The sequence below is a fragment of the Octopus bimaculoides genome, chromosome 3 (assembly GCF_001194135.2).
Source record: "Octopus bimaculoides isolate UCB-OBI-ISO-001 chromosome 3, ASM119413v2, whole genome shotgun sequence".
Taxonomy (NCBI): domain Eukaryota; kingdom Metazoa; phylum Mollusca; class Cephalopoda; order Octopoda; family Octopodidae; genus Octopus; species Octopus bimaculoides.
Genome location: NC_068983.1, coordinates 158,557,306 through 158,570,246, shown reverse-complemented (window position 1 = coordinate 158,570,246; position 12,941 = coordinate 158,557,306). Strand labels below are relative to the sequence as shown.

The window sequence follows — 12,941 nt, the reverse complement described above, 5'->3', positions numbered from 1 at the left end:
ATATATATATATATATACATATATACGACGGGCTTCTTTCAGTTTCCGTCTACCAAATCCACTCACAAGGCTTTGGTTGGCCCAAGGCTATACTAGAAGACACTTGCCCAAGGTGCCACGCAGTGGGACTGAACCTGGAACCGTGTGGTTGGTAAGCAAGCTACTTACCACACAGCCACTCCTGCACCTATGTATAAAAGTTTGGACATTTTTATATGATAACAGAAACATTTAGAATTTCCAGACATTATGTAACTTATGTTTATAAATAGAAATAAACTTTGATTTTATTGATCAAAAAGTGCAAACCATTTCCCGCTGACGAAGGGATCTCTAGAATAAGGGTCCTGTACTAATTTTTATTATGTGGAGGCATGTGACTTAATGGTTAGAGTGTTGGACTCATGATTGTAAGATTGTAGTTTCGATTCCTGGACTGGGTGATGCATTGTGTTCTTGAGCAAAACACTGCATTTCATGTTAATTCCAGTCCACTCAACTGGCAAAAATGAGTAATCCTGTGGTGGACTGACATCTCATCCAGGTGAGGAATTTATATGCCATAGATACTGGGAAATTGGCCCTTATTAGTCGGTATGGTTCAAGAAGGTAACTTTATCTTTACCCTTTTACTTTAAGTATAATAAATATTGTTCTAGTAATGATAAGAGAGTTGAAAGAATTACTTACTACAACCTTCTGCAGAACCAGTTATAAGCAACTGATATGTTTTGAAGTAAGTCATTGCGCATATTTTACTTTGATGAAGCCTTTGTTTTGAATACACGAAGTCCATGAATTGTACAAGAAACACCTGAAAGTAAATAAAATATATACTAACACTTGGTCTTTTGTTTTATAAATAGCATAAATGATATCTCATTTAATTGACATGTAGTTATATTTTCATATTAGAAAGGAGTCAAAGTTACACAAATTGGAAATAAAATCATCATCATCATCATCATCATCATCATCATCGTCATCATCATCGTCATCGTTTAACATCTGCTTTCCATGTTAGCATGGGTTGGATGATTTGACTGAGGACTGGTGAAACCAGATGGCTACACCAGGCTCCAATCTGATTTGGCAGAGTTTCTACAGCTGGATGCCTTTCCTAACGCCAACCACTCCGAGAGTGCAGTAGGTGCTTTTACGTGCCACAGGCACGAAGGCCAGTCAGGCAGTACTGGCAACGGCCACGCTCAAAATGGTGTATTTTACATGCCACCTGCACAGGAGCCAGTTCGGTGGCACTGGCAACGATCTTGCTCGAATGTCTTTACATATTAATATTTAATATTTACCTTTGTATATATCTATAAACATAGGCTATGTGGTAAGAATCTTGCTTCCCAACCACATGGTTCTGAGTTCATTCCCACTGCATGGCACCTTGGGAAAGTGTTTTCAACCATAGCCCTGAGCTGACCAAAGCTTTATTAGTGGATTTGGTTGAGAGAGACTGAGAGAAGCCCATCAAATATATGTGTATGTATGTATGTATGTATGTTGGTTTGTTTATGTCCCCATAACTTATCAGTTTAGCAAAGTTTAAGATTTTCGGTTTAACTGACCCAATCATAATACAAGGGATGGATGCTGTTTGCCAAAGAAGAATTATCTTTTTTACTACATCTTGACAATTTATTTAATTGAAGGATCTTTCTTAACTACATTCTTTTCTTTTTCTTGTCCAATTAAAACACATTTTAGTACGTCCTTGTAAGTTGGCAAAACTCACTTGCTAAGATCACATAGAGTACCAAATATTGGGCATTCAATATCATGACACGTTATTGGCTTACGAGTCATCACTAAATGTAAACAACACTAAATTTAACACAATCATTAATTTTAATACAATGGTTTAAAGTCAAGGTACAAAGCAGAAAAATTCATATATGTATGTGTAGTGGATCTTGCATGCATGAAGTGGATTCGATCCACCATAGCCAAATTTAAATCAACACTGCAACAGAACTTTTCCCACAGTGGAACAATAGTTTTTCTGTGACAGCAGTTTAATATTTTCCAGATGCCTTTAGCTAGGCCGAAACAATGTCTTTACCACTTGACCCTTTTTAACCTCTTCTACATCACCAAAATCTAGAATAGAGATAACAGGACCACCAACTGAATTCATTGTTTTCAATAATATATCTATCCTTCTAGATAGTTATAAAAGCAAGGAAATCCCAAGAAAAATTTAGTTTAGTCACCAGTCAGTGACGACTCAACAGTTTAGTCACCAGTCAGTGACGACTCAACAGTTTAGTCACCAGTCGGTGACGACTCAGTGACAATGAAGTCTGGCTGACCAGCTAGAACCTTGGCCAGAGGTAAAAAATGAAGTTTACTGCCAGCAGCTGTGAGACAACGTCGCACACCCTATAACTATCACTAGCTCGCATCCTTTTCTAGGTAACATTACCCTATCTTTATCTATATATATACTACTATGAGAAAGTGTACACACATATACAGGCTGAAATTAACTTTCTTTACCTTGCATGTTTTAAGAACTGTGTTTTACTATTACACTAACCTACCCGTCGTGGTATGGCATTTATTAACGTAACGGTAAATAAATAATTCTTTACAACTTCGATCACTGTTCATCTTATAACCTGTCGCAATCGAAAACTACACAAAATTATCATCGCTACAAACAAAAACATTTATTGTTACGATTGGTAACCTCCGACTCTAATATTTACTCTCTTTTACTCTTTTACTCTTTTACTTGTTTCAGTCATTTGACTGCGGCCATGCTGGGGCACTGCCTTTAGTCGAGCAAATCGACCCCAGGACTTATTCTTTGTAAGCCTAGTACTTATTCTATCGGTCTCTTTTGCCGAACCACTAAGTGACGGAGACATAAACACACCAGCATCGGTTGTCAAGCAATGCTAGGGGGACAAACACACACACACAAACACACACACATATACATATATATGACGGGCTTCTTTCAGTTTCCGTCTACCAAATCCACTCACAAGGCTTTGGTCGGCCTGAGGCTAGAGTAGAAGACACTTGCCCAAGGTGCCACGCAGTGGGACTGAACCCGGAACCATGTGGTTGATAAGCAAGCTACTTACCACACAGCCACTCCTGCTCGTTACATATGATATACATCCACACACAATGACCATTGCAACGGCACTGGAGAGAAGCTCACACTCCCGTTTTCTTTATAGTCAATGCAGAACCTTAAGATATTAGTCAATTGTACTGAAATTTGGTATATAACCTCTTAAGGATAATATATTTATTGTTTTGCATTCTGCTATGTAGAAATATGTATTTGTTATGGTTTATAATTCATGAAATCCAAAATTCGACCAAAAGTAGTGATTTAAAAGATTTTCTGTTGCATTGTGGAGCCCGAAAAGAATATTTAACCATAAAGTTCTTTATATACCTTTCTTTTAACCCTAATTTGCAACAAAATATTGATTCTTGGTAACCAATTTCGAAAGTTGCATTTTTCGCTCCACACTAATGCATAGGTAGCTTACCCACATACACTAGCTCCCATGCAACTTCTGTTTACTCCCTAAGATACCTAAATTAAAGATAGATAAGGATAAAGATCCTTCTCAAGCTATACAGACCCATAGGGCTGGTTTCCTGGTTTCTCTGGCACATATATATCCCCACCTCAATGAGATGATAGTCTGTCACAGGATTACTCATTTTTGCCAGCCGGATTGACTAGAGTAATGTGAAATGAAATGTTTTGTTCTTGAACACAACACATCACCCAGACCAGGAGTTGAAACTACAATCTTACAATCATGAGTCCAACACCCTAACCACTAAACCATGCACAAGATACCTAAATTACACAGCTTTACCCTTGGCTGACTTTGAGCTGTAAAGTTAATAAAGTAACTAACTTACAATTACATTTGCATTCACACTGATGAAACATTTCTGGACTTTGATATCGTTGCTGTCCAAAATGATTTCACTTGGTGCATCTTGACCAAGCTCATTAGGTGTACATGCTTTTTTCCGCACCAAACGCCGCAATCCTTTTTGGAAACCCCATGACTGAAAATGGAAAAATTACATGGAATATTTGAAAATATATTACAAAGGAATGCATGTTAGTTAAAGATGTATTTGTAGTTCTTGTCCTCTTCTATCTTTGGATTCATGAATCCTAATGAATAAGTCATCTCATTTAAAGTCAAATACAAGACTTTTTCGTTGTAAACATTTTCATCATCATCATCATCGTCGTTTAACATCCGCTTTCCATGCTAGCATGGGTTGGACGATTTGACTGAGGACTGGTGGACCAGGTGGCTACACCAGGCTCCAATCTGATTTGGCAGAGTTTCTACAGCTGGATGTCCTTCCTAATGCCAACCACTCTGAGAGTGTAGTGGGTGCTTTTACGTGCCACCGGCACGAAGGTCAGTCAGGCGGTACTGGCAACGGTCACACTCAAAATGGTGTATTTTACGTGCCACCTGCACAATTTTATATTGTAAAACCATGGTCATCCATATACACAGGCATGTCTTTTATGGCCATAATCCCACCACTGCCACTGCCCTCTCCACTTCCTTGTCCTACTGAGGTAACTAAGTATCTCCTCTGGTGACTCTACAAGTGCTGGTGCCACATAAAAAGCACCCATGTTGATGCTACATAAAAAGCACCTGTGCTGGTGCCATATATAGAGCACTCATGCAGGCACCACATAAAAAAGAACCCATTACACACTGTAAAGCACTTGGCATTAGGGAAGGGCATCCAACTGTAGAACCCTTGTCAAAACAGATGACTGGAGCCTGGTGCATCCCTCCAGCTTGCCAGTCCTTGTCTGTCAAACAATCCAAGCGAAAACAGCATGGAAAATAGACATCATTTGATGATGAAGATGATGTTCTATATTATATACATAATAATGATACAATATAAATAATAATAAATTTCTCATAAGTCATTGTTTATAGTTGCTATTATACATGTTGATGCTGTTTATCCTCAAGTCAAGCATCACAAAGTAGATCTATGAACAAAGTCGTTTCAGCCTTAAATAAAGGACACAGTGGCGTACAGATCAGAGCCTATGCTCCAGTGTGATCTTCTTTATTTAAGGCAGGGGTTTGTGATTTGGGTGTAACATGACTACTACTTAATAAGCAATAGGGTAGAGGCCCTCTCATTGGCACACTCCACCTGTCATTATGACAGAGTTGCTGTGCTGTAATAATTGTTGCTATTGTCATATTAACCGGTGTGGTAGAGTCTTGTAGTATTTATATTCTGAGTTCAATACCCACCAGCACTGATATTTTATTTTATTTCTCTTGGACAGCAAACCACTCAATACTGGGGAAATTAAATTGACTACATTCTTCTTTCCAAAATTTGTGACCTTGTGCCTATGATAGAAATAGCTACCAATTCTTATACAGCCCATATTAATGAAGTTGAAGTTATTAATGTACAACAAGTGTCATTGATATCTTCTTTTTTTTTTTCAATCATTTAACTGCAGCCATGCTGGAGCAACACCTTGAATTTTTTTGTTGAATTAATCGACCTCAGTACTTTTTTTTTTTTAGCCTGGTACTTATCTTATTAGACACACTTGCTGAACCACTAAGTTATGGGACGTAAATACACCAACACCAGTGGACACACTCAGACACAATCACATACATCACACACACACACACACACACACACACACACACACACACGCGCGCGCATGCATACACACACATATATCATTATCATCATTGTCATTTAACGTCCACTTTCCATGCTGGCATGGGTTGGATGGTTTGACTGAGGACTGGCAAGCCAAAAGACTGTACCAGGCTCCAATCTGATCTAGCAAGGTTTCCACAGCTGGATGCCCTTCCTAGCGCCAACTACTCTGAGAGTGTAGTAGGTGCTTTTTACGTGCCACTGGCATGAGGGCCAGTCAAATGGTACTGGCATCGACCATGCTCAAATAGTGCTTTTTATGTGCCACCGGCATGTGAAGCCAGTCAGGTGGCACTGGCAACAACCTCGCTTGAATGGTGCTTTTTATGCGCCACCGGCACAGGTGCCAGTCAGGCAGTACTGGCATCGGCCATGACAATGACTTCACCTGCCTCAACAGGTCTTCGCAAGCTCAGTTTATTGCCCAATGATTAAAGGGTACTCTGAAATGGGCCGTTTATGCTACATTGGCATAGGCCACAGTTACGGTCTAACTTGGCTCACCGAGTTTTCTCAAGCACAGCAGATCTCCAAAGGTCTCAGTCACTCATTATCACCTCCATGAGGCCCAACATTCGAAGGTTGTGCTTCACCACCTCATCCCAGGTCTTCCTGAGTGTACCTCTTCCACAGGCTCCCTCTACTGCTAGAGTGTGACACTTTTTCACACAGCTGTCTTCATCTATATGCAACATATGACCATAGCAGTGCAATTATCTCTAAATTGACTCTAAGACTCTTCAATGCTAGATTTTACTTCCACACCTGAGACTTCTCTAGTTCTTATAGTAACTCAGCTATTAGAGCAAGGTCATTAGCACAGAGGAGCTCACAGGAGCATCCTGTCTTGAATTCCTCTGTTATTGCTTGGAGGACTATGATGAATAAGAAGGGGTTGAAGACTGATCCTTGGTGGGCCCATACCCCTACCTGGAATTATTCACTATATTCATAGCCAACCCTCACCTAACTGACAGCATCCCTGTACATGCCTTGCACAGCTCTCACTAACCACTCATCTATCCCTAGTTTCCTTATTGACCACCAGATAAGGAATTAGGGGACCCTGTCAAAGGCTTTTTTCATGTCAACAAAAGCCAAGTACAGAGGTTTATCTTTGGCTAGGTATTTCTCCTACAGCTGTCTTACCAGAAATATAGCATCAATGGTGCTTTTCCCTGGCACAAACCCAAACTGCATCTCATCTAAACTAACTCTCTCCCCAATTAATTGGGCTACGACCTTCTCCATGACATTTATTACCTCATCCAACAACTTGATACCTATGTAATTATTCGTATCTAATGCATCACCTTTACTTTTATAGCAGTTGACTATGGTGTTGCAACACCAGTCATTGGGTATGATTCCTTCATATATCACCTGATTGACTATACAGGTGACTAGATTAAAGCCAACTCTGCCAGATATTTTAAGCATCTCTTTGGTGATCCCTGATGGGCTGGTGGCTTTCCCTATCTTCATATCCTTAATTGCTTTATCTACCAAGGCACTGTCAATTCAGATAGCTGGTCCCTCCATTGGGTCGACATTTGGCAGACTCTCTTTCTGCCATTCATTCTCTTCATTTAGCAACCTTTCAGGGGGCATCTCCAAGTATCTCTCTTTGCAGCCTCACTAAATACAAGTGAGCCATCATCCATGCAGACACATTTCTCTCCTACGGCATAATCATTCTCTCTCACACTCTGTCTTGCAACATGAAACACTTCAAGTCTTTGGCAACATTTTTTCTGCTTCCCCTCTGGCTAAGTAAACCTGTTCCTTAGCTTCCCTTTTGGCAATCTGATACAGTTCCCTGCTACCACCGTTCTTCCATGCCTGTTTCTTTTCCTTAATGGCCCTGTCAACTGCATTGTTCCACCACCATGTTACCTTGGGTTGAGAGGGGACTTTGCACCATCCACAGATCTGGTCAGTAGCCCTCAACAGGTTGTCTTGTAGGAACCTCCAGTTGTCTTCCATATTATGTGATGCTATATCCTCCTCTATTTCGTAAAAAGCTTCAAGTAATATGCCTCTAAATCTCTGTCCATTCACAGGATCTTTAAGCTTTCAGACCTTTATATATATATCCCCCTCTCACTCTCTGGGAGAGAGGCACAAGCACATACACAGACATATACACACACGGCAGTAACTTCCGCCTACCAAATTCAATGACAAAGCTTCGGTCGGCTATATATATATATATATATATATATATATATATATATATACACATGCACACACATCAGGCTTTGTATAGTTTCTGCCTACCAAATCCACTCATAAAGCTTTGGTCAGCCCAAGGCTATAGTAGATGACACTTGCCCAAGATGCTGTGCAGTGGGACTGAACCTGTAACCATGTGGTTTCGAAGCAAGCTTTTTACCATATAGCCAAGCCTGTGCCTACGATGATGTTTATTAATTACATCCTTTACAACAGATGGTAATGCTTATTAATGTACAGCCAATATCACTTATGCTGATGTTTATAAATGTAAAGCCTGTATCACCGATGTTGATGGCTATTAATGTATTGTTGGTGGTGATGCTGTTTCTCTTGCATCCGAAGATGATGATGTTATTGTTACGGATATTGTTGCCAAGGGAACAGTTAACTTATTACTCTTAATGTTGCCCTCTTTTCTTTGTCCTGCTGTTATGTCAGGATAGAATTACTATACTGAGAAAGCAGATGGCGTGTAGAAAGAATAAAAAGAAGAAAAGATCTTTGTCCCCTAGAACACACAGAAGGATAACATTATTGCTTCTCACATAATCCTGTTGATCTGCTTACTTTATGCCAACATTTTATGGTGTTATTTTCCAAATACAGATACTTGATCATGCCTTAATACATTAGCATCACTACAAACATCACCACCACCACCACCACCATTACTACTACTACTACTCCATCTTTTTCAGAAGGCTATGGGTGAGTGATTTAGCAGGGTACCAGACAATCAGCTAAAATGTTGGCACTGTATCCTGCCCCACCAATGTTGTGTTCTGCTCCAATATCACAACGCTTGACTCTCCTCTCTCGACAGCTGATTCCACTTAGCTCTAAGTAGAAATTGTGGATGATGTAATTCCCAAGAGTAAGTACTAACCTCACCACCACTGCCATCACCATGGATTCTGGTTATTTGGAAAAGTTATAAAAGAAACATAAAAAGAAAAAAAATCTACTGCTACTACTACAATAAGAGCAAGAAAAATTATTATTATTATTATTATCAAAATGGATATTATTATTATTCAAAGAAAGAAATTAACTGCAGAATTATTCATAAAATGGAAACAATAATGGTAATGCATTATAACAGGAAGAAAATGCAGTCATATGCAAATCAAATGTTATGATAATAATGATAATGATAATTATGAAGATGATGATGATGATGGTTTTGTATTTAGGCACAAGATCAACAGTTTTAGGGAATGGAGTAAATCATCATCATCAGCATCATCATCAACAACAACATTGAATGTCCATTTTCCTTGCTGGCATAGGCTGGATGGCTTCGCAGGAACTGGTGAGGCCAGAGGTCACACTAGGCTTCGTTGTTTGTTTTGGCTTGGTTTGTATGGTTGGATGCCCTTCCTGGTGCCAACCACTCCACAAGTGTACTGGGTGCTTTCTATGTGGCACCATCACCAGTGCTTTTTATGTGGCACCTTGGTTTTAGGATCTCAATTCTGTTGTGGTCTTCTCAAGTACAGCAATGCATCACATGTCTCGTTCCTCTGTTTATCTCCTTTGTAAGGTTCAGTGTTTTGAGATTGGCCTTCGATACTTTGTCCCATCTTTTCCTGGGTCTCCCCCTGCCACAACTTCCCTCCACTCTAAGTGACCCAACTGGTACTTGTTTTATTGAGCTTGAAAGGATGAAAGGCAAAGTTAATTTGGAAGAATTTGAACTCAGAATATAAAGAGATGGAAGAAATGCCACAAGGCATTTTGTCCAATGCGCTAACAATTTGGTCAGCTCAACTCACTGCCATGATAAACATAATGGCTTCAAATTTTGACAGAAGGCCAGTACTTTTAGTGGAAGGGGTCAGTCAATTACATTGAACACAGTACTTGACTGGTACTTATTTTGTTGACCTTGAATGGATGACCGTCAAAGTTGACCTTGGCAGCATTTGAATTCAGAATGTAATGAGCCACAAGAAATGCTATAAAGCATTTTGTCCGATGCACTAATGATTCTACCAGCTCTAAAATACATTAATTGTTCCATTCTGAAGTTTCAGTAAATTTCACATATTCCCTCTTCCAAGAGTAAGCAGATATAATCTTCATACTTAATTAAAAGTTCACTTTCTATTTTCAGAAACTCTCTTAATTCTATATCATTAGCCTAGGCAAGGGGTCAAATAACTTCCAGGGATCATTTTAGATTATACAGCAGTTGTTCTCAACTTTTTTAACTAAGTGTTCCCTTTCACCAAATGGCATTTATCAAAACCCCCACCTCATGTTCTGCAATAAATAAGTAAATAGATAAATAGATTATTCTAATCAAATGGGAGTTAATTTTGCTTCATAGTTTATTAGCCATTTTTTCTTATATTATACAGCATGTAAGTATTGCAATAAAAGCCATTTTGGATCAACAAATTTGAAGGCTGACCATTGGTTTTTTTAAACCGATATTTCATGCTATTATCTGAAGCTTTACTTGTTTTGTGATTTATCATTCCTAAAAGGAATTATTTCATGTTGATATTTCAAAAGCCTTATGATGTCAATTAATAACTTTATTAGTAGCATTAATGAATCAAATACATATATTAGTATTTCGTTATCTTAAACCCTTTAACAATTAAACTGGCCATATCTGGCCAAAAGATTCTATCCATTGTATGTTCAAAACTGGCCACATCCAACCTCTCACACCTACCTCACAATGCCATTCTAAAAATAAACAATTACATCACTGAAATCTCAAAGCTATAAGATAATGCATGATTGATTCAAAACAATGTGAATAAATAAGCATTACTTTGATAGAATAATCTGAATGCTAAATAGTGAAGATAAAAAAAAAGTGTAATTTTTCAGAGAAAAAAAAAGAGAAAGAGAGAGAGAGAGAAAGAAACCAATAGTTGCTTTGAAGATGAAACAGTCATGTTTCTGCTCACTAATAATACAATGTCCTACTCATTCTAATATCAACAATGATATTTTTGAATGTATCTAAACTGTAATCATTGTAATTGGTTTAAATCAGCCGTTTCCACCCATATTTTTACCATCTTTAGACACCTTTGATACCTATTTTATTCATCCATCCGGCGCTTAAAAAGGTCACATTATATTTTTATAACGTGCATAAAAAGCGGTTAAAATATTTTATGTAGTGTAGAAATAAAACCAATCTACTGCACATAAATTTTAACAGCAAAAATTTTGTGAACCGGGTTGAGAACCACTGGTTTAAATATCTAATCTGTAAGGAAAATCCCGGTTCCGCTAAATATCCAGCGCCTCGCAAAGCGCTCCCTTGATCGCTCCCAAAGTTACGCTGCTGTCAAGGTTAAAAATCACTTAGGAGAACAATGTTTCTTTCACGTTGCAATAAAATGCTTAGCCAAGGGAGATAAACTCAAGTATTAGCGTACAAGAGTTATTTCCCTTAGACTTATTGTTTTGAGTGATGTGCACACTTGAGAATTTTTTTATATCATTAAGCACTTTTGTCTAGGCATGTGTGCGAACTGCCGTGCTTCACGGCAGTGAAATATGGGCTGTGACTGCTGAAGACATGTGTAGGCTCAAAAGAAATGAAGCTAGTATGATCCGCTGGATGTGTAATGTCAGTTTGCACACACGACAGAGTGGAAGCGCTCTGAGAGAAATGTTGGACATAAGAAGCATCAGATGTGGTGTGCAAGAGAGACGACTGCGCTGGTATGGTCATGTGCTATGTATGGATGAGGAGAGCTGTGTGAAGAAGTGCCACTCTCTAACAGTGGAAGGAACCCATGGAAAAGGGAGACCAAGGAAGACATGGGATGATGTTGTGAAGTATGACTTTTGAACATTGGGCCTCACAGAGGCAATTACAAAAGACTGAGACCTCTGGAGATATGCTGTAATTGAGAAGACCCGGCAAGGAAAGTGAGATCACAGCCATAGCCTACACCAGTGTCACATAACAACCCCATTTAAAAAGTACCTTTGAATCATCGGGCGACATTCCATGTTTTAGGAGACCTATTGAGTCAAGTAAATCAAATGGAAATTGTAGTTGTGGCTGTTACCAGTGCTGGTGGCACGTAAAAAGCACCATCCAAACGCAGTCGATTCTAGCCCCACCCCACGGCCTGACTGGTTCCTGTGCCGGTGGCACATAAAAAGCACCATCTGAATGTGGCCAATGCCAGTGCTGCTTGACTGGCTCCCATGGTCGTGGCACGTAAAATGCACCCACTACACTGTTGGGGTGGTAGGTGTTAGGAAGGGCATCCAGCTGTAGAAACATTGCCAGATCAGATTGGAGCCTGGTTCGGCCTCCTGGCTTGCCAGTCTCCAATCAAACCGTCCAACCCATGCCAGTATGGAAAACGGACGTTAACCGATGATAATGATGATGATATATTATGAGTTAGTTGTCTATAAATCAGGAAAAAAAAAAAGCACACTCAATATGAGTAATAGAACAGATATTTTTTTTATACATCATTGATATCTATGCCACATAACTGGTTAGAATGCTATCATCACTGTTGTACCGACTACTGCGCTTATTGACAACTCTTCTAGCATGCTGGCTGGAAGCACATAGCCTCTGTTATGCTGGAGGTATATATAGACTGTGGGAAGCTTAGTGTTGGTAAAAACAAAATGGAATGAAAGCTAGAAGAAAACAGAAAAACATTATAACATTTTCTGGGAGAAGGTTGGACTAGGGAATGGGAAATGACGTGTGTGTGTGTATATATATATATATATATATATATATACATACACACACACACACACATATATCATCATCATCATCATCATCGTTTAACGTCCGCTTTCCATGCTAGCATGGGTTGGACGATTTGACTGAGGACTGGTGAAACCGGATGGCAACACCAGGCTCCAGTCTGATTTGGCAGAGTTTCTACAGCTGGATGCCCTTCCTAACGCCAACCACTCAGAGAGTGTAGTGGGTGCTTTTACGTGTC

The 12,941-nt window shown here is 39.3% G+C and overlaps 1 protein-coding gene across 4 annotated transcripts in view; it reads right to left on the bottom strand.

Moving 5' to 3' along the window:
* LOC106872345 (WD repeat-containing protein 97) overlaps nt 1-12,941 on the bottom strand; it is a 103,585-nt gene that overhangs the window by 70,210 nt on the left and 20,434 nt on the right. For 2 of the 4 annotated variants that reach the window (XM_014919300.2, XM_052966644.1), the window contains 2 exons: nt 3,913-4,065; nt 691-814 (listed from right to left, as the gene is read on the bottom strand). In XM_014919300.2, coding sequence (XP_014774786.1) covers nt 691-814; nt 3,913-4,065 — 277 coding nt within the window. The remainder of the gene's footprint in view (nt 1-690; nt 815-3,912; nt 4,066-12,941) is intronic. The other 2 variants (XM_014919301.2, XM_014919302.2) reach the window with 2 other exon arrangements.